We start from the raw sequence: 23471 nt of genomic DNA, 5'->3' as shown, positions 1-23471 counted from the left end.
TTAATCAAAGGCAATGCTGAAACTAGAACCCAGGTTTCCTAATACAGATAAATGTTCTTTTCTTCTCTACCACACTGCACAGATTTAAAATAAATCCTTATGCTTTATTTTTGAAATAGGTAAATATACCTACTAATTGTAAGTGAATGGAAAAATATTCTAAATATCAGTGAGCATATGAAAGCAGTAAACAGACAGTTTTAAATATCCTTCAACAGTGAAGTTCCTGTGTTCTTGAGACTAATATAAAGTAAATATAAAACTGTAATCATAATCTGGTACAGAACACAATTATGACAATGTATGAAAACAAAAAAAATGTGGTCAAATTTTCAAATATACCAAATATTTAATATTCAAAGGCCAAAACTATAGGTATAACTCAAAATAAAGTACAAAAAAAATCTCTCATAAACTGTATTTTATACAGCTTGTTACTACTGAGAGGGACTGATGATTAACTTGATTAACTTAAAATAAGTAACTATAAGAGGGTTAAAATTTAAAAGTGTATTCTAAAAGTAAAATAGAAAATACCTAAAGTAGCTAACTTATCAAAGTTACACACAAACCAACACAAAACCTGAAAAAATAAAACAATCCTATAACCAGAGTAGATCCAAAAATGTTAGATGAACACTTAACCAAAATACTAAGGAAACTCCATTGTGTACCATTAGTTCTTATATTAGAAATAGAAGTAAGCTTTTAATATAATTGACCTAAGTTAATCATTTCTGATAAAACATGCAAAAAAAGACAAATGGGGTTCCCAGAATTCCTGAACACAAAGCATTCTTTTATGTCCACTAATATGTAAGGAAACAAACTTGCATCCAGACAAGAAAGAAATACAAGACATAAGTGTCAATCTTTACCAATTTATTTTATACAAAACAGTAGCAATGTAGAATATGGGAATTATCTTCTGCTGCCACACACGCAAAGTTGTGAACATTCCAAGCCAATGTATACAGTTTGGAGGGGAAGGCTAAACAATAGCATCAACCATGCTACTGAACATAGGAATTTTTTATCTAAAAAGACTAAAAATTAGATAGCAATGCCTTCTTAATATTGCTCTCATCATTGAAGATGGAAGAAACATAAAAAGTGACTTTTTTTTAAGATTAAAAAAAAGGAAAAACCAAGAGGCTGCTACAACACTGCCATACAGTCAAACCATCTTATTTCAATATTTGCATAATTGATAGCAGCATTATTTTTACTGAACCGTGTGCACCTACATTTAGAAATACATCAAAGCAAAATATTGTGGCAGTCATCCATCAAGATCCAAAAGAAAGAAAACAAACAAAAAATAACTCTAGGATGAACATACTATATGTAGATGAACATGTATGGAGACTGAATCAAATATCTACATTCTTGGACTGTTCCATTCTGCCCCAAATAAAAGTCTCAACTCAAATTGTCAACGGTGCATTTTTTGGAGGATTTGAGTTTTTCCAGTTCTTATTATACTGCATGCTTGGAACAAAGAGGGTCATAATAAATCCTTCTACACAATGAACTTTAAGTAGACAGTTGAAAATAAATTTACTACTTGTAAACACACACAAAAAGAAAAATACAAGATTCTTTTTATTTTCAAACAATCAGTGCTTCCAAAAGCACATTATCTTCTGTATCGACCTCTCTCCCCTCGGTCTCTGTCCCGATCACATAATCGCTCTCTTTCTCTTTCTCTATCACGTCCTCTATCTCGTTCTCTGTCTCTTCTGTTATCTCTAGGGCGGTCTCGCTCTCGATCCCGATCTCTTTCACGAGGTCTACTTCTCCGACCACTGACAACAGCTTGTGTTCGACGAAGGAAATCATCCACCCTCATATCATAATCATGCTAGAAAAGGTAAGAAATGGGTACGGTATGTCAAAAATCAAACGGAATTTATGTGTCCCTTCATTGTAGAGAAAGAATCTAAATAAATGCCCTATTCATTAATTCACAGAATGTAATCCTGACATTGTTTAGAAAAAGGATTTTGATGTCTTACTAATTAGACATCTACAACAGAGGACTATTCAAATCTCATTAAAAAATCACTTCATGCAGTTTTCTATTTAACTTTAATGATTTCTCCATCCAATCCCTTTAGTAAGATTTATGCCAGGGCTTCCCTGGTGGCGCGGTGGTTGAGAGTCTGCCTGCCGATGCAGGGGACACGGGTTCGTGCCCCGGTCCGGGAAGATCCCACATGCCGCGGAGCGGCTGGGCCCGTGAGCCAGGGCCGCTGGGCCTGCGCATCCGGAACCTGTGCTCCGCATGACCTCTCCGGGAGAGGCCACAACAGTGAGAGGCCCGCGTACCACAAAAAAAAAAAAAAAAAAAGATTTATGCCAAAATAATCACCTAATGATGACCATCAACCACATGATCAATACATGATCAATACATCAATACATGCTGTCAACAAGCTAAATGTCATCAATGTTTTTCTGCAACTGGTGAGCTCTACTTATTTTTCCTCCTTTGAGTCCACAAACTAAACCAAACCAACTCTGCCCTCTAAAGGTGAAATTAAGAATTCTTCCATTCCTGAATCACTGTTAATGACAATTTATGGAATTTGACAGAATTTTAAGAAAATATGTACTGCAGTAAGATTGTAGTCTATTCCACACAGAGCTAATAATACACAAAAGGTTGAGGAGGACGCGAAGGGTAAGATATGCAACTGAGGTGCAAGGTTGTTACCGTGGATATTTCTAAACTTGACCCCTGCTCTAGATTTCTACTCTTAGTTCTCAATTCTTCTTTACTTACTGAACTTGGTCTCTTCAAGAGTCAGCTTAAATATATAGAATATAAGGTTCAAAAACAATTCCACACTACCTTTCACATATAATAAATATGTGAATATTACCTAATTATGAAATATATACATAAATACTAACAAAAAAGCTACAATAGAAATATAACTTGTTTAAAAGTACATTTTGATAAAAGAATCTCAGAAAAACTTCCTTTTTTGAAAATGTGATCATTTACAAAAGGCATTTTTAAAAACACAACCCAGCTAGTCAACTAAGATTTCATCATACATAGGCTGTATATTTCTTCTTCTGTGACTGAAAAACCAAACAAAAAAAACCACTACTAAATTAAAGTCTATTAGTCAATTAGTATTCTCAAATTGTTTAACCGAACATTAAAGATCCTAGTATGACTTTATTTTGAAGGATTAGTATCTTTGAGGATAAGGAAATAAATGACAGATGAAAGTATCTCAAAGATAGGCTAGGAAACCACTGCTCTGACCGGTCCTCTCGGATATGCATGCTCTTTATCATGTGGGAAGATAAAAGGATGTTTATGTGGCCCAGCACAGAGAGGGAGGGGTGGGGGTGTGTGTGTGTGTGTGTGTGTGTGTGTGTGTGTGTGTGTGTGTGTGTGTGTGTGTGTGTGTGTGTGTGTGTGTGTGTGTGTGTGTGTGTGTGTGTGTGTGTGTGTGTGTGTGTGTGTGTGTGTGTGTGTCCCCTCTCAGATATGCATGCTCTTTATCATGTGGGAAGATAAAAGGATGTTTATGTGGCCCAGCACAGAGGGAGGGGTGTGTGTGTGTGTGTGTGTGTGTGTCCCCTCTCAGATATGCATGCTCTTTATCATGTGGGAAGATAAAAGGATGTTTATGTGGCCCAGCACAGAGAGGGAGGGGTGTGTGTGTGTGTGTGTGTGTGTGTGTGTGTGTCCCCTCTCAGATATGCATGCTCTTTATCATGTGGGAAGATAAAAGGATGTTTATGTGGCCCAGCACAGAGAGGGAGGGGTGTGTGTGTGTGTGTGTGTGTGTGTGTGTGTGTGTGTGTGTGTGTCCCCTCTCAGATATGCATGCTCTTTATCATGTGGGAAGATAAAAGGATGTTTATGTGGCCCAGCACAGAGAGGGAGAGGTGTGTGTGTGTGTGTGTGTGTGTGTGTGTGTGTGTGTGTGTGTGTCCGGTCCTCTCAGATATGCATGCTCTTTATCATGTGGGAAGATAAAAGGATGTTTATGTGGCCCAGCACAGAGAGGGAGAGGTGTGTGTGTGTGTGTGTGTGTGTGTGTGTGTGTGTGTGTGTCCCCTCTCAGATATGCATGCTCTTTATCATGTGGGAAGATAAAAGGATGTTTATGTGGCCCAGCACAGAGAGGGAGAGGTGTGTGTGTGTGTGTGTGTGTGTGTGTGTGTGTGTGTGTCCGGTCCTCTCAGATATGCATGCTCTTTATCATGTGGGAAGATAAAAGGATGTTTATGTGGCCCAGCACAGAGAGGGAGAGGTGTGTGTGTGTGTGTGTGTGTGTGTGTGTGTGTGTGTGTGTCCGGTCCTCTCAGATATGCATGCTCTTTATCATGTGGGAAGATAAAAGGATGTTTATGTGGCCCAGCACAGAGAGGGAGGGGTGTGTGTGTGTGTGTGTGTGTGTGTGTGTGTGTCCGGTCCTCTCAGATATGCATGCTCTTTATCATGTGGGAAGATAAAAGGATGTTTATGTGGCCCAGCACAGAGGGGTGGGGTGTGTGTGTGTGTGTGTGTGTGTGTGTGTAACATTTAATAAACTCAGCCCAACTACTATACTGAAGACCCAGAAATCTCAAACTCAAATATAGTCTGCTTAAATAATCAAAGGGGCTAGCCATTTTTAATAAAAACAAGTTGTGAATTACTTCAAAAACAGCCTTCAATAAGAATATGAAACCGTCTACCACTCAACATAATCTGGTATCCCTCACATTCAAATTATCTACAGAATTCTAAGCAGTTCCCTCATACTTCTGCCTTCTCATTCACTTACTACTCGTTTATCTCTGTATCTTGCTTCATGTGGTACTGGGTGATGTCCTGAGTACGGGGGATGAGCTTGAGGAGGTGGAGCATGGTGCTGATAGTAAGGATGGTGTGGAGGTTGTTCCATTCCAGGATAAGGAGTCTAAAAAAAGAAAACCACTTCCATAAGCATCTACCAAACAATCTTGTAAACAAACCATTCTTAGAATTCCCCTATCCAAACCACCCATCCCAAACAAATAATTTACTCTGTACAAGCCATTTACTTTGATGGCATTAGGATTCTTCAAAATATCCTCTTTATTTGCTTGTTGAAAACGTGTGTAATAAACTCTCTAATTACATATCTTCCAAAATTTAACAATTATACTTTTATACATACAATTTACATACTAATAAAAACAGCGAGCCCTCACTACACAGTGATTACTATGGACCAGGCACTGTCCTAAGCACTTTACATGGCTCATTTAATTCTCACAGCAACCCTACAGATAGGTACTATTTCGTAATCCTAGTTTACAAAAGGGAAACTGAGGCACCAAATGGTTAAGTAACCTGCTTAAGATCACACTGCTAGTAAAGGGGTGGAAGTTAGACACAATATCAGGCATTCTGGCTCTAGAATCAATCATCTTAACCACTATGCACAACTGTATTCTTAAAAAAAAAAAAACAACTCAGGGGCTAATGAACTTTTATATGCCATTATAAAATAATGGAAAATCAAAGGTACTTCTCCCCCTAATTAGTGCCAAGATAATATTATTAAATATTTTAATTTCATAGAATCTAAAGGAAAGAAACCTCATAATTCATCTATCTGTACAGAGTAACTAAGTGAAACAAAAGTCAGATGGAAATGCCACATTACAGGCAGCATTTAAGATAAAAAAGGTAAGAAACAATCAGAACTACTTAAACTTCCAAGTTTTTTATTTTTTAGGGATTAATGCTTCAGTTATCCTCAATACCTTAAGATATATTCTAAGAAGAATATCCAGTTTTCTTAAAGAAAGGAAAAAACATTAAAGTTTAGGAACAGGGTTTAATTAACCTTATTTAATATAGAGAATTTACTGAATATTAGGGTCAGGCACTATGCTAAACTTAACTTGTATTTTGTATATTTAGCTTCTTGACAATCCTGAGGTTGACATTAAATGACATTAATGACTACTCCATTAAATTTTAAGCCTTTAAAGGATAGACATAATGTTCAATTTATTCACCAACATATACCCAGGGCAAGCACAGTGCCTGCAACAAGTAGGTACTAAATATTAGTTTGACGAGCCAAAGAATGAATGGATGCTTATCGAGTTTTACAGATAAGGAAAACTATAAGAAAAAAAATACATTATGAAACGTGTCCAAGGTCAGAGTTGAGAAGGGAAGGTATTTGAACCCCGAAGAGTTTGCACTACTAGCCACTACAATAATAAATCATAATACTCATCAATTAAGCGGGTACTATTAATATAAATCAAATCATTCATTAGCCTTTAGTTTTAAAAACAGCATGCAAGTATATATCACCAAAGATACGTATTTTAAGTCTCCTAATGGGTAACTGTAACAATCATATTCCAAGTAAGCACTCAAAATGTATGGAACTGCAAATGAAGTTAAATAACTTGCAAAAACAGAATAATACAAACCATTCCTTGCCAAGGTGGTGGTGGTCCCATGTTATGAAATTCCCTCACATAATCATTGTAGGACTAAAATGAAAGATGATAATGTTAATAAATAAATAAAAAGCCCAGAAGTTACAAAATAAATCAGATACAGATTTTATGTACATTAAATTTAAAAAGTGAGATGCTTACCCCATTTAAAAACACATCTCGGCGAACTCCTGAAAACCGTCTGTTGGGAATAAGATTTGTGAAACTAAATTCAGGTAATTCATAAACTAGTTCCAAGAATGTAATTCAAAACTAAGCAAGAGTGAACCCAACTTACCTATCTACTTCCTGGTATCGTGGATCCTTTAAATACCCTGTTTAAACATCAAGCATTTTAGTATATCAAATATATGTTTTTTATTATGGCATTATAATTAAACCTTCCTTACCACTCAATTCAATTCTTCCCATGAAATAATAGTGATGCTATTATTGTATTATTCCACTTTCAGATTTTCTTCTCAGATTACATGATAGAAGTAACTAAATAACTTACTGATATCACAGAATTATAAACTGCTAGAGAGATTTTCATATGGATCTTCTAAATTCACACCCCAATTCTTGCTAGACAGAAATTTCTTCATGCTGCACCGTAAGGAAGGTAATGGCAGAGGAATTATCTTGAGGACACCGTAATAGGTCTTCCTTAAAACAAATGTTTACCTCTACCTTGAGTAGACACAGGCCTTGCTAAGTCAACCATAGTTTTAAAAAATGCAAACGTACAGGGAGAAAAGCAAAATTAACAAAAGTTGCAAAAATGAAGATATATACATTTTATCAATAAGTGAAAGAACCATGGTAATAAGAGAAATATTCTACCTCCTTCTTTTCATAAGTACTCAGTAAATTAAAAATGTAAAAAAATCTGAGTGGCCAAGTTACTGGGGAAAAATTTAATTTTATTCTCTGGAATATCCCATTTTGGAGAAGAATGAGGCTTATCAAGCCACTTGTCACATACAGTGCTTTAATGCTAACACCAACTTCCAAATTGCCTAATTTTTATACGTGTATCACTGACTGTTTTAAATGTCTTCTCTTAAATACACTTTGCCTTTTTCAATTCCATTAAGGGAAAGACTAACTGAAAAGCTGCTTTTAGATTAAACCAAGCATTCCCCATTCCTCTCTAAAAAAATGATGTCAAAGGTATTTTTATTTAGAAAATATAGCATAATTTCCATTTCCATTTAAAGCTGTATACACATGAAATACTAAGTATCAAAGGGAATCAAAAGCTTAATAGAGTGTAAGATCACTGCTTTCCCTAACTACATTTAATCTTAAAAGCACAAGTGCAGTTTCCATTTGTGCAATGATAATTAGTAATTTCAGATAATTAACATTATGATAATGAGTCACACTAAAATAAACAACCTTAACAAAGTAGAGGAATTACTACGTGATTAATAATTTCCTAAGGTTTAAGTAGTCACATCCTAAAATTTTCTCACTTTTAAAACTATAGGGTCATGATAGAAGTTTGTGTTGTTGTTGTTGTTTTTAATAATTTCAAGTCAAATATCTGCAGGATTATAAAATATTAACCTGGTCTCTGATGAAACTCAGGGGCATAGTCAATCCTTGGTTTCTTTCTGCTGTTATGAATATCATAATCTTCTGGTCGACGCCTACACAAATTAGACACATTAGAAATTAAACCAAAAACTGCTGGGAGAACAAACAGAAAAGCAAGTGTTTCTGACAGAAATAAGCATACAAAAAAGCTCATTATTTCCTTTAAAATAACACCCTCATTTTTGGTGAGCAAATATCTTAAAATTTCTAAATTCTAATTCCTCAAAGTAATTACTATACACCAATGCTTAGATGAAGCGCTGGAATAGATATTCTGTGTAATCCTCATGCTATGACGAGGCACTTGCAAAGAGTAATCTGCTCAAAATACGTAAATCACATTTTAGTAATCTAAACAAAAGTAAGTGAGCTGCCCTCAAACTAATATAAATATCCAGTTTAACAATTAAAACACTTTCCCAAATAAAGTCTCCATTCAGGTAAAAGAAAGGGGGGAAAAAAACTATCATCATTACATAACAGGTAACTCTAAAATCTATATATTTATACGTATTAATGTCATTTTAGGCTAAGTCTAAAGAAAATTAAGAATTTCTTAAATATTATTCTTCTGCTTTGCACAAAATTACACTTTTCACATGATCATACAGAAAATTTGATACTTATTAAACGTGACTTTACAGAAAACTTTTGAAAATCTTAATACTTTGAAAAACCAATTTCTAAAGTTAATAACATTTAGGAATTATGGGAATGTTTTCCAGAGACAATGCCTTAAAATAAAACTGGCACGTAATGGGGCAGAGTTTTAACAGAGTTCATAAAACGAGTTCAAAGTGTATTCTTTAGAAGGTGACAACTTTACTATCTGAAGAGGGCTGCTCTTCACTATCTTCCATAAATCTCAATGGTTAATGTAAATACATCATTACACTTCATTTTACTTAGTATTTAATAAAGAGCTACACAAAAGAAAAACAAAAATCCAAGTTTTTAAGGTAATAATAAATACACCTTTTTACCCTTAATGTAAAAAACTCCATAATAACCTGGTATCACTAGTTTTCCAGCTATTTCTCTGCATATCAACTGCTATCATTAACTTTTGCAACACAAGTTCACTCAAACTACAAAGCTGCAATAAACCCAAGCCCCCCCCAACAGAATAAAAACAGTTGCATCTACAATAAATAAGACTAAGAAAATTAAAAGCTGGTTTAAAAAAATAAACATACCGCTTTCTTGTAGTTTGGGGAGTGCATTTACGACCGGTATAAAACATGATAGTAACAGTTCATAAAGTAGTCCAACTACTGACTTTAAGCTGTAAGCCACATACAAATATGGAGGCCCTGGCAGGCTTGAGAGAAGGTGTAGTGTAAGTATAGTTTACAGTCCATTGCAAAACTGAGGTAAAAACTTCACTTGTATGTACTGCATTGCACTGGAAACCTCTTAGCTTAAAACTTCAAAAGACATCTTGGTGCTCAGTCCTTTTAGGCCAAAAATAAGGGGGCTCTGCCAGGTTTCCTCCTACCTACTTGACAGTGTCCTTCTTAAGCTCAAAGAAATGGGGACTCTTGTTGGATTATCTGTACCTACCACAGGATGTTTCCACCAAAAGGAAACTTAACCAAAGGTTTCATCCCATCAACCACACATCCAACAGTCTTTAGCAGAATATTTTAGATTTAGCTGTATGCAAATCTATACAGGGGAAGGTGTTGGGTAGAAGGGCATAAATCAGTCCTTTGCAAAGACTTCTCCAATTCTGTAACAAGTTAAACCCCCTTTTCCTGGAAAATGCTGTTTAGTTCATAAGTAGTGATCAATAACCATGGCGATCCTCTAAAAAACACTTTAAGTCCACAGGTACTGCCAGCATCTGGAAAAGCTGTAAACAGACACAGCAACAGCCCTTCTTTTTGGTTTGTTGCCGGGTCTCCCAGGGCCACTTGATCCCCTTTGGAAAGAACCTATTGTGTTCAGAAGCTCAGCAAGATGTGTGAATTCACTGGGTACAAGTTAGACAATATTTGACAATGGGGTTAACACATCACGATGGTAAAATCTGAAACAGTCCCAATAATGCTCCTCTTGAATATCAAAATAACTTAAAATATTTTATCCTCTAAATGAGGCGTCATCTTCTGAAAAAATATTAGTGATCCTTTATAAAAGTCCCATATCTGATAAGGCTTATCCAGAGACACACCTGAAAGAAAAGGCTTTTTACAAAATATTAACAATTTTTGCAAATAAAGACTTCCTCCTCTTCCTCCTTTCTAGCCTGTTCTTAGCAACAAAGGCCTACCTCATTTCAATGGTATACATTGTATTATCAGATTATTATCTAATCTAAACTGGTTATCACTCTTTAGCAGATAATTTTTTCTGCATAAGGAAAGATCCCCATTTTCCTCTTGAAAAATGACTGAGACCAAGGTGACCATGTGAAATCCTCAATGAAGCCACAAACTAGTCCATGCAGCTTGATTTGAGGATTTTCTCTTTCTTCTTTACCGCAGGACAAACTTTTGACGAATCACATTCCTCCATCATGTTATTCTGATACATGTGCCTATTATCAGTCCAAAGAACGTTTCTAACCTTCCCACATCCCGGACTGGTTCTCGACGGGATGGACGTCCTCTTGACCGGGGCTGAGAATGCATTCTTCTCTTGTGACGCATTTTATGAATGACCTGATACAAGTCAATACTTTCATCAGGGGGAAATAGAAGACAAAGCTGGGTTCCACATTCAAGTTCAATTTCCTAGAATAGGAAAGTAGTAATTTACAAGATGAAAAAAAAGGAGAAACTTTCAATAGACTTGTATTTTCCTGATGTACAAGAACAAAAACAGATTGACTTGGAGGCTTCCTTCCCAAGGCTGATGATCGTATGAGATTCCGATAAATTTCCTTGAAAGGTTTTAAAAAAACCTTTTAAAAGTGTTTCACGTATTTATATAAGGGGAAAAATTAAAAGTGTAGAATCTCCAAAGTTAACTACACAAAAAACTCTGTGACAATCACCCTCTGCAACAAAGGAATATTTCTTTGTGCAAAACACAGAAGTATCAGGACAAAGTCATCCATCTCAATACAGTGGAGGAAAAACATATGTTAGTGTGTCAACAATTTTCATAATCATAAATTGCTAAATGCACTTAAATACATTATATTAACTAGAAAAACAGACTAATCTACAGACTTTTTAAAATTAAGTTTTATTTTCAATTACCAATATTTTCACTTATGAGCAATGAAAACCTGGTTCAAAATTACATGTAGAAACCGTAAGGTTCACAGGTTTGGGTTTAAGTCACAGCACACTTTTAATTTCATTTGCAGACTTGAAAACCTGACTACACATACTTATCTCCTTTTCATAAAGCTTCCTTCTCCTCAGAAAACTTCAGCAAAGACATTAAATGGCATTTGTAAAATATACAAAGTTCAGAATCTGTTAAACAGTAATAACATAATGAAAAAGCATGTAAAAATCATGTCAACTCTCTTTGAAAACTTTTCCTTCAATTGTATTAATGAAGTACCATATAAAGCTACCTATCTTTCAACATTAACGGAGGTCAGATTAATCAATCAAAATCACAGTAATCACAAACTCCAAATAAGAATATTTTCCCTTAATCTTTCCCACAAATTCAATCAAAAATGGTTTTAAAATATCCTTCAATAAAGATCTCTAAAAGGGTTGATTAAATGTATGTTTTTTAAAGAATCAATTAAAACAACAAACCTGTCCATCACGTCCGATCTTTACTGGCTTATGTTCATTCCAAGGATTGGTGAGATGAGCCGACTTAGTGAAAGGTAATTCACGCCTAAATACAAAGTAATATTAATTATATTACTTTGCAGAATCCTTATACTACTTTAGTAGCGAATTCCTATGTTAATCATGATTTAAATATGACTAAAATTTAAGATTGATAGAGCTTATTCCCCAGAAAGGGAGCCCCCTTCAGAGACACACTCTTTCTACATTCTCACGTGTTCTCAAAATTTTAAAAACCTAAATAATACGCTTAAGATAATGAGTTTGAAACCAAGACAGTTTGGAGTTTAATCCCAGCTCTCTCTCAGCTTCTCTGAGCCTGAGTTTCTTCATCTTATAAACAAGGATATCACCACCTTCTTCATACTTGTTTTAAGCAGTTTGCATATGAAATAACATATCAAATGTTTAGCATATTTCTTGCTTCTGTGTACTAAAAATCTTGTATTTTTTTTTTTAATAAATTATTTATTTTTGGCTGCGCTGGGTCTTTGTTGCTGCGCACGGGTTTTTCTCTAGTTGTGGTGAGTGGTGGCTACTGTTCGTTGCCGTGAACGGGCTTCTCATTGCGGTGGCCTCTCTTGTTGTGGAGCACAGGCTCTAGGCATGCTGGCTTCAGTAGTTGTAGAGCACACGCTTAGCTGCTCCGTGGCATGTGGGATCTTCCCGGTCCAGGGCTCGAACCCGTGTCCCCTGCATCGGCAGGTGGATTCTCAACCACTGCGCAACCAGGGAAGCCCCTAAAAATCTTGTATTTTTAAATAACTGATCAACAAAGAGATGAAGCTTAACCAGGCAGTTAATACCAAATGAAAATACACGCCCTCTATCCTTGGTTCAGGGCTGCTTTCCCAGATTCAAATGTCCTCCCTCCTTTTGATAAGGCAATATTCCCCACCACATATGGAATGGCTCTTGACAACACGTTTTTATTCATAAATTCCTATATTTGCATGTATTAATTATGCCCTCCACTTACACTACAGTGCTATACCTAAATAATTTAAACAAACTCTGGCTCTAAGTTGAGCCATAGGGCAAAATGGTCTCACCAAGTTAAAAAAAGATACCCTGTATTTTTATAGTTCTTTATCGACCCAGCACAACACTGAACACAAACATGACACACAATAAGTACTTGTCAAAAAAAATAATCGAAAATTAACATCATTCAATAAAGTTTCATCTATTTGTGCATAAAGTAATACCAAATTAAATAAATGCTTTAATTAAAGATTATATATATATACAATACAAATGAAACTGCTCAAAGGACATACAAAGATGAATAAAATAAAGAGCTTGAATTCCTAACCTTTCTTCCACAGCTTTTATCCAAGAGTAAACAAGCACACACAATTATTTTGTAAAAGAATGGGTACCATAAATAGAGTATAAAAGTTTTGTTTTTAATGTGCATGGTCATATCTATTTTGGAAAGAAAGAAAAAACAATCAGAAAATGCTTCCTGGAAAAGGTGGCATATGGGATAAGCCTGAAAGAAAAGTGACTCAGGAAAAGCCGTATGTAGAGAGGTAAGGCAGGGTTACATTTGAAGCAATGAAAAGGACCTGAGCAAAGATATAATGGAGAAGAAAAAATACAAGCAAATAACCTGGTCCAGTGGACAAGCTATATACCCATTTATTCTAACCTTACGTGAATTTTCTTAAAGATGAATATTAAACGCCCAAATTTTACACAACTATTTTTAAACCTCAGAAAATATTTCGACATTTACAGGAAAAGAGAAGTATATATCTAAAATTAAAGTATCAAGGTGGCATGATCTGTGGTGGTGGTGATGTGAATGTATGGGGGAAGTGGGCAGAGTGTGACAGAAATGCCTACTAGGTACTACTACTGGATTCCTCATCTAAAAGACATCTTACCTCACACATCGAGAGTGGTTCAAGAGTGTATGTACATACATAAAAATATGTGTGTATGTATATATATCTACACACACACACACACACACCCCCTTTACAGGGAAGGCAGGGGGAAAGAGACTATCATTAAGCTAGAGTAAGTCCATACCAAAGGCCTAGAATATCCAGATGCAGATCTGTAGTTAAAACTGTACTTTAATGGCTTCTCAGATTTTTCCTCAGTTGCCAGTTAAAAAAAGGTTACGGAAAGGAATAAATAACCTACAACTACGAAAGTGCAGGACGGTTACAAGTTATTATTGCACAGAGTTACCACTGTTATTTAAACATTAGCAATGGAATACCCTAGGTCCAAAAAAAGGCATATGTTGAGCTGTTTGAGTCACTTAGGGTTAAAATTCTTTGGTGGCACTGATTCTAACTAGATTCTAGAGACCTCTGCCCACTGTTTTGACAAACTAGTTAATCCCAGACTGAAAAGCACAGAGAACTGTAAGGCCTTAGGAAAAACAGGGCTTAGATTAAGAGAAACTGCACATCTGTGGTCATCACAATTATAGAGCAGGGATCCTAAAAATGAGCTTTTGAGCAGACATGTAATGAAAAAGCCTACAGATGATTATCTTTACTGTGAGTACCCTAGGTAACATGGCAGTGATTCTCTGACTTAAGGAGCTTAGAAAATGGGGCATACCGTGAGCCATGGCCGCTGAGCCTGTGCGTCCGGAGCCTGTGCTCCGCAACGGGAGAGGCCAAAATAGTGAGAGGCCTGCATACCGCAAAAAAAAAAAAAAAAAAAAAAAAAAAGAAAATGGGGCATATTTAACAAAAGAACATGAAACTCTTCAGAGGCTCTTATGTACTGACAGCTGTTTTGGTCATTAAAACTAAAAGGAATAATATCGAGAAACCATGAAAGAAAAGAGAAATGGGTTATCTGGAATGGACAAGAAAGGGGTAAGATTAAAATACAATATAGTCAGTAGATTTAATTCTGGTTGAATGACATTCTATAGATTTTAGCCTTATTTTGATCTAACTCCCAGCGGCAACTTAAGTCACTTTTTAATGCTTCCTTTCATATCTGCTACCATGCACCATCTAGTTTTAAACTCCAGTGTGCCTACAGGTTTGAGGTGCATGTAAGGATTCTGCATTTTAATAATCAGATACTACTGATGCAGGTGATCCAGGGGCCACACCTCAAAAAACTTAAGGCTAGTTATTATTAAATCCAAAAGGTACTTAAATAAAACTCTAATAACTATCATATCTGAAAAAATATATATTAATAGCAGTTACTATTACTGATAGCAAAGCCTTCAGGGTTTATATTAAAGTTTAATCCTTTTTAACACTGAAGGTCAAATGTAATTCTCATTTCACACAGAAAACTTAGAGTTCAAGTGACTTACTCAAAGAAATGTCAATGTAATAAGAACGCGTGCCCCCTCAGAACTCTGAAGTATTTTAATATTACTCTTTAACGCACTTATGAGTATTTAAAAAAAAGTTAGTTTTTTTTTTAATTAAGAATATTCTTTCCAGGTAAACCTAAAACTTACTTAACAGTAATAAAAAACATTAATACCCAAAATTTTACACAAAATCTTAGCAGAATGGACTATTTGGGTTTGTACCTCTTCTGATGCTAGCTATATATATTTCAAATGCATTAGTAAAAGAGCCAGTAAGTCAATGAAGAAGAAAATGAAGATGATAATCTGTGAATAAACTCATCTTCTAAAATTAAGAAACAAATTTCCTTATCAATAATCTGAAATGAAGGTTCATAAAACAAGTAACATTCTAAAATTTGCTACCACCAATCTAAAACTGGGTAATTATTTTCCTTCTAAGAAAGCATCACCTCCAAATATTTTCCAGTGACACCAATAATGTTTCTAGTCATAAAACCATAGACTTAACAAATCTCTCCTTTGGCCTTTACAGTTATCCATCCAAAAAAATAAGTAAAAATGTCTATCTCTGCTAAGAAATAATTGGCACCTTGTCTTCACTATAAACTGCCACCAGATTTTTAAATTTTATAATTTTGATTATGATTTAACTTTAGAAATTAAGAACTATAAATCTATATTTAAAAACCCTGGGTACAGGGGAGTATGGGAATATCATCTATAGTCTCACCACCCTGACAATGCATTCCAACATTATAATTATGTATCCTTTCATTTGTTGTATCTTTCCATGTTATTACATGGACAATTATTTTTGTGTATTACATTTAAGTGACAAACCATAATTTACTTAACCAATTTCCTATGAGAGAATTTAGATTGCTTCTAATTTTTCCCTATAGAAAGTAATGACAGGGGGCTTCCCTAGTGGCGCAGTGGTTGAGAGTCCCCCTGCCAATGCAGGGGACAGGGGTTCGAACCCTGGTCTGGGAAGATCCCACATGCCGCTGAGAAACTGAGCCCATGCGCCACAACTACTAAGCTTGTGCTCTAGAGCCTGCAAGCCACAACTACTGAGCCCACATGCCACATCTATTGAAGTCTGCGCGCCTAGAACTCGTGCTCCGCGACAAGAGAAACCACCGCAATGAGGAGCCCGCACACCACAACACAGAGTAGCCCCTGCTAGCCGCAACAAGAGAAAGCCCGCATGCAGCAACGAAGACCCAACACAGCCAAAAATAAAAATAAATAAAATAAATTTATTAAAAAAAAAAGTAATGACGGGAAGAATAATGGTGATATATTTATATGCACATATAGCTTTTTGCTACTCTATTAAACATCAACCTAATACACTATCTCTGCTGTATCACTGCCCATTTTCATAGTTCCTCACTGTCCCACAGCAAAGGTTTATTAACTCCTTAGACTGGCCCGCATTACTACCCATCTTTGCCTTTTGTTCTTCTCTTTACTGACTATCTGCTTTATTAAAAAGGTGGTTCCCTATCCCATCCACACACCCCACTCACATCCCCCACCCCATGGTTTCTGATTTCATGTCTCTTCTTTGTGCTACTTTGCCTCCTGAATATGAACAGCATTTTTCTTTCTTATCCAATTCCTCTATCCTCATCAAAAATCCACCTAAGCCGACTTAATGATACAAAAAAATCCATATGGTCCCTTTCAGATAATTCTTATTTAGCTAAAGTTAATTTTACAGGTAGTAGATTTGTGCATGCCATATAAAGTTCACTTAAATAATTAGGTTTTCATATTGTTGAAACACCTTTCTAAGTCCAAGATGGAGCCACTCCTGCCCAAGGTGCTAAGCCAGCAAACTGAAACTTAGATAACTTTCATGTCCCTGTAAATGCTCCACTTGACCAGAAATGCAATATATCCAGTCAGTCAATCCCCAAACACCAAGCCAACTCTGGGCTTCCTCATCGCAAACAAGGTTGACTGTGTGGCCCCATCCAATCAGGTATTTTCTTATTTGTCTGTTTCTTATTCTTTACTATTTATCCTATAAAAGTTTTCTGCCTTCTGCCCCATTTTGCAGTTCTCGACAAGAGATTATCCACTTGCTGAAGTGTTAAGTCTCTCTGTATCATCTAAATTGACTTCTTTAATCATTTTTTTAAACAATATACAATCGTTCAGTAAGGACAAAAAAAGTGGTAAATAACTCGGATTCAAAGTAAGTCTACTTTTCTAACAAACATTTAAATCTTAACTACTGCAGTTTCAAAAGGTCACAATGCCAACTAACATGATTTGCTAACTTCCTTAAAAAACACTAGTTGTTCACAACTAAATTAGTCACCTCCAAAATGTTATATTAGCCAAGTCAAAGGGTGACTATTTTCCCACTCCACAGTAATAAAATGGCATGTTAAATCACTAAACATAAACGTGTGCTAAATAACATAAGCAACTATCTGATTTGTAAATTTACTGCCATAATACTAATGCAGAGAACAAATGAAATACATAAAACTCTTGACTAAATAAATCTTTGCCCCATGCATTCTATATTAATTATAAAGGTGGTGAACAATACAATCTAAGCATATTAATGTTACTTTTACTTTTTTTTAACATTGTTAAATAAACTCTATAGATCCCCATCAGCCTAGGAATGACACCAAAAAAAGGGGGACAATAATTAGAATAAATTAAAACTAAATAACTGTGGAGCTTTAACATTATTCTCAACTGGTAGCCCATTCAAAACAAGAGCAACTTTAATTATCTACACTGAAGTGTGTAATTTACCTGCAAATCCAGTCAATTTTAAAGACACCTCCGAGCATTTTAGCATTCATTCCTGCTGGAAGTACCCAATGTATAGGAGATCCTCCATGGTGTGATTCTGAAGAAAGTCTTGCAAATCCTAGGGGAATAAATCACAATATAATATATAGATGCAAATATAATTAATGTTTTTACATATCCAAATTATTTTTACTCTTACCTTGAAATTTTCCACTCTCTCTCACAGAAAATATTAAGATAACACTCCTTGCCGATCTGAATGCAGCATTTAATTTCTTCTCATTTACTGGCAGTGTAGACCATACACCCTATATAAATGATGTAAAGATCAAAGATTGAAATTAATGTAAATATTTTATGTTTCCAATTACATTTGCAGGAAACCAAGGTTACCAATAAGCTATAATGAATAAATGTCCTATTTATTCGTAGGACATTTATGAATAATGTTGTATGTCAAAATAATGGAATAATCTATTAAAAACTTGGGAAAAATATGGAGAAAATTACCAACCTTAACAAAATCATTAAAACAATTAGTAAACAAACACATGGGGGCAGGGGGCAATCAAATCATATGGGCTAGAATTTTAGATAATAAAAACAATCACCTACAATTTAAAATCAGAACCATTTACTGTGGTAAAAACATTCTGTTTGAAGGTGAATCACAATGTGTACATTTTTTTTCTTTAAAAACTGTGACTAACCAAATAATTAAAAATGATCATGTTAGTAAATCCGTAAGTGAAGAATTTCTGTCAAGTTTCTAGCATTTCTCTCTTCTTTCTATTTAAGTTCAAATTTTCATGTATCAATAGTTTGACTGAAGAGACCTGTGTTTTATGTAGAGCTGGAACATAGTTATTATTTCCAAAGCATTTTAAAGAATTCTTTCGTCATGAAAGATTCAGAGGCAGGAATGCTAATGTAAACCAGAACCTCTAATTCAGTTTAATCTGCTGATACATACTAGACCTCATTCTCACTAGGTGCTTAACTACTTCTGCCTAAATCCACTCCAGATAAAGAACAGAATAAACTTCCACTATTTAGTGTACTATTCCTTCCATCTGTAAAATTTAGTGGGTAACCCTCAACTTAAGTTAGAAATATAGGATTATTAATATTGACAGAAATACAGTTTAAAAAATGCTTAACTTTAGTTTTAACTTTCTCAACGTCAGCAGAAACTCTCTTAAAACAAAAATACAAAAATATTAGAATAGTTGGTATAAAAAGTAGATGCATTTTTGTAACAAAAACACTTTTTAAAAAATTAACCTTACGACATCCTATAGCAACTGGGCATATCCCTTTTGTAAAGCCCAGGGTGGGGCTTTAAACTAAAATTAACTCTTCCCTTTTCTTCTAAATCCAAGTGATCTTACTTCTAAAAGTAAAAGAAACTCTCCGTAAAAGAATGATTTCTTTTCAAGAAAATCTCAAGGTGTAAAACAAGCAGCAATATAAAACAAAACTGGTTAACTAAAAAAACTTTATAAAATGTATTAGTATAATAAACTAGCAATTGAGTATAGAAACACAAAAATCCAAAGAAACACGGCTTTTGTTGTACAACGTATAATTATATATTCTTCAAATATTGAACATTTTTATTTCTAAACTCATCTTCAAAAGATTTAAAAGAAAACTCAAATTACTACTAGGTTGCCTAACCAGTCAAAAAAGCAGACCCTACATGTCAACTGGACTATGGATCTCTAAAGCTTTAATGAAAATTACAGTATGTCATGTACTCAAGTGATACTCAAGTCTACCTTCACATTTAAATTTTCAAGATTAGGATATTTCAACAGAACTGATGCTAATACCTTAGCTTTGGCAAGGGACACATTCTCATGGTTGTTACTCTTTATGAGAAAAAATCTCGCATCCTGTAGGACATATTTGAGTTTACTGGTTTGATCTGAAAAAAAGAAATCCAAATTGATTAAACAGAAGCCATTATCACACAGAGGGAAATAAGTTGTACTAACTGAAATTAGCCCTCCAAAACCCAGCTAAACTTTTAAAATTCATAATCACCCATTCAACCTAGAAAGCTAAGCCACAATACATAATAAAGCAAAGCTAAGAAAGACACCAGCATTTTGCAAGAAGGCAAACCTAATATAGTAATGTTCTAATATATCAGATCCATATTTTTTAAGTGTGAAAATGGCTATAAATTTTATAGATCTTTATCACATTAACCATTTAAAATTTGCTAATAGACCATTATGCTACTAAAATATATATAACATCCACTCTGTCCAAAAACTGTTAAGATGTCCTAAAATGTCTGCTACTGTTCTAAAAGATACCCAGTAAGAAGTGAACATGGAGCTCTGTGTAAGACTAAATTATTTTTTTCCCTTAATGTAATATATCAGAACATTACTACATTAAAACGAACTATTAATGGAGAACCAATAAGGCAAAATAATGACTTTTAAGGAAGCATGCAATGAAAACAATTTCAAATTTAAATGATACCTTTTCGGACAGCACGAACGGAAGATGATAATTTCTCATGCTTCTTTTCTGAACCTGTATTTAGCCAAAGTACATTTGTTCAGATTGAGCTTTAATAGAGATAAGACAAAATTTCTACAGTCTTGTCACATAAAGTTCTCATTCAAGACAAATTATTCTTCCTGGCGCACCCACACACACAAAAAAAAATACTTCTCAATGTGTACGAGTGTTTTGCTTTTTGGGTTGTTTGGACGTTTTTAAAAATATTTGAACAGTTTCTCACTCAGAAAACTAGTCACTGAATCATCATCTTCCAAGAAAAAAAAAAGTGAAATTCCACTTAAGCAGTAACAGAACAGGATTAAAATAATAAGAAAAAGCTTAGTTTCCTCTAGATTTATTACACTGAACATGCCAGAAATCAATACTAATGAATATTAACAAGTTCACGCTAAACTACAGCCTCCACACACTTTTTACAGCAGATTACATTAGAATCAGTCAGATATGATCACAAATAAAAGTAAAATGAGAATACCTGCATATGACTCTGATGCAGAGCTTCCACTTCTATCAAAAACAATAGGAGATATTCCTCTAGCTCTCTTCCTTTCCTTCTTTTTCTCATCTAAAAAAGAATTCAGACAAGATTCTTAAAAACATTACAATATAGGTACAGTTAATCAAATAAGAATGTATCATCATGCATCTGGATTTTGCATAATTCCTAAGTATTATTCATTATTAATCCTTCCTGACCCCCTCAATTTCCTAACATGTTCCAATTCAGACAGTGTTCAAAAACTAAGGACATTTTGTTATTTCTCCCCCCAATTTTAATCAAATAAAAATACACAGCTATAATTAAGAACTACTTATCCTATATATAAAAGGTCTTAAAGTTTTAAAAGGGAAAAAAAATTCTGCAAAGCAAACACAACTTTTCTTTCAATTAAATTTACGGTGCTCCCTTCTACGAACCAAGTACCACTGTTTTAAGTCCTCTTTTTAAAAAGTATACTATCATTCTTCATCACAATTCCAGCTCTGATTCTATCTTAGATGTCTGATGAACCGCAGAACCCAAAGCCTTTCAATTTTTTTTTTTTTAAATTACACTATAGTAAATTAGCGACTCCCTTCTGGTTGCCACTGCTTGCTTTTATATCTTCAATTCCATTCTTCGTGACCACTTCCTTCCTAAATTACTGCTTATTTTCAAATTCAATTTAAAATTTATCTCTAAAATCTCAGCGACAGTCTACGTATTCTATTAAAAAGCTGGGAATCTTCAGTAGACAGAAGAGGTTTGCATTACCTATAAGAACCATTTCAGGCTTAATTTGGAAGCATATAAATGAGGGCCTAAAATGGAATTAGACTCTCTTATTTCTATTGGTATTTTAATTACATCAATATAAGCACCTTTACTTTTCAGCTAGAAAAAGGAATATGATGGGAGAAAATGCATATACTTATTTTTATAAAAGTTAACAGAATGTTGAAAAATAATAATCAATGATCTTTCATACAAACTCCTATTTTAAAAGCTTTAAATAAATTATTTCCCTTAATCCTCATAACAAACTCATGAGATACATAATACCCATTATTCTCATTTACAGAAAAGGAAACCTCAACTTAGTGGTGTGGTTAGGCAACTTGGCTAGGGTCCCACAGTTCCTGAGTGGCAAACCTAGTTTCCAACTTGAAAGTACAAGCCATGAGCAAGAGAATAGAAAAGATATTTTACTTCTATTCTTGAAGGGGGATTCTAGGTTTAAACTAGCTTAAAGATGGAAAACTCCAAGGACAAAAGTTCCTTTTCTTTTAGTTTAAGCATTTTTCCCTTTGTAATTTACTACTAATTCCTTCTCCAAATAGATGTTAACAAGAAGCTTGTAAATGATGCTAATTTTCCTAACTTAAGGCAAAAAGGAAAGGCAAAGCAGTACATATTGGCACAACTACAAAGCCAGGCCCATTTAAAGCTAGCAGCTTGGGAACATAATGAAATTTATATAACTAGCTATAGAGAAAAGCATTTATTTACAGGTTTGTTGGCTTTGAATGATACCTGACCTTTAAGTTTTAAAATCCTCTCCCTCAGAGTAAACTATAAGACTTCAAGAGAATAGACTGAAGCCTTTTAGTGTAAAATGAGTGAGAATCTCGCCCAAACAGATAACAGGAGTTTTTGTCATATCCCAAATCTCTTTCTCATCTATGTCTGTTTTGTTCACTGACTACACATTCTTATATAGTGTTTGGCACACAGAAGGAACTGAATTCATTGAATCAATGAGTATGGCATGTACGTGAAAGAGATTAGAAAAATAAAACTGTTAAAAAAATTTTTTTACATTATTTCTTTCAAAAATTCTAGCATGTTTCTTTTATTCTTTTCCTCTTTGAAAAGTTAGGGATCTAAGCATTATAAATTGATCACAAAGGTAATACATCTCTTGCTGCTGTTTAAAAATAACACTTTATGGTTCTAAGTACTAAAAGAATCTCTCAACAAGATGATGCAGGGACTTCCCTGGTGGTGGAGTGGTTAATAATCCACCTGCCAGTGTAGGGGACACAGGTTCGAGCCCTGGTCTGGGAAGATCCCACATGCCGCAGAGCAACTAAGCCCATGCGCCACAACCACTGAGGCTGCGCTCTAGAGCCCATGCGCCACAACTACCGAGCTCACTCGCCTAGAGCCCGTGCCCCACAAAAGGAGAAGCCACCACAACGAGAAGCGCATGCACCACAATGAAGAGTAGTCCCTGCTCACAGCAACTAGAGAAAGCCCGCACGCAGCAATGAAGACCCAACACAGCCAAAAATAAATAAATAAATTTATTTTTTTAAAAAAAGGATGATGCAGGAAATATAATAGAAGCAGAAGTAAGATCTCGCCCAACAATTTTTATGTAATGTTAAATATAGCATTACCATGAAAAATCTCCAAGGATTTTTTAATCTTTTTTGTATAAATAACTTTCACTGCTCTTAAGTTTATGATCTCCTCTCCCGACTATTATTCTCAGGTCAAAAAAACAATT

At 34.8% G+C, this 23471-nt stretch overlaps 1 protein-coding gene across 3 annotated transcripts in view; it reads right to left on the bottom strand.

Moving 5' to 3' along the window:
- Nucleotides 1-871: 871 nt before the first annotated feature.
- Nucleotides 872-23471, bottom strand: part of YTHDC1 (YTH N6-methyladenosine RNA binding protein C1) — a 36002-nt gene continuing 13402 nt past the window's right edge. Inside the window, exons 5-17 of one of the 3 annotated variants that reach the window (XM_079717619.1) lie at nt 20954-21043; nt 20434-20487; nt 19770-19864; nt 18134-18242; nt 17935-18052; nt 11796-11880; nt 10639-10805; nt 8038-8120; nt 6761-6797; nt 6625-6688; nt 6454-6516; nt 4800-4934; nt 872-1864 (exon numbers count right to left, since the gene is read on the bottom strand). In XM_079717619.1, coding sequence (XP_079573745.1) covers nt 1640-1864; nt 4800-4934; nt 6454-6516; nt 6625-6688; nt 6761-6797; nt 8038-8120; nt 10639-10805; nt 11796-11880; nt 17935-18052; nt 18134-18242; nt 19770-19864; nt 20434-20487; nt 20954-21043 — 1325 coding nt within the window. In that variant the 3' untranslated portion in view covers nt 872-1639. The remainder of the gene's footprint in view (nt 1865-4799; nt 4935-6453; nt 6517-6624; nt 6689-6760; nt 6798-8037; nt 8121-10638; nt 10806-11795; nt 11881-17934; nt 18053-18133; nt 18243-19769; nt 19865-20433; nt 20488-20953; nt 21044-23471) is intronic. The other 2 variants (XM_079717620.1, XM_079717621.1) reach the window with 2 other exon arrangements.

Source organism: Hyperoodon ampullatus (genome assembly GCF_949752795.1).
Source record: "Hyperoodon ampullatus genome assembly, chromosome: 1".
In the NCBI taxonomy this organism is placed as follows: Eukaryota; Metazoa; Chordata; class Mammalia; order Artiodactyla; family Ziphiidae; genus Hyperoodon; species Hyperoodon ampullatus.
This window is presented reverse-complemented; position numbering and strand designations above follow the sequence as displayed.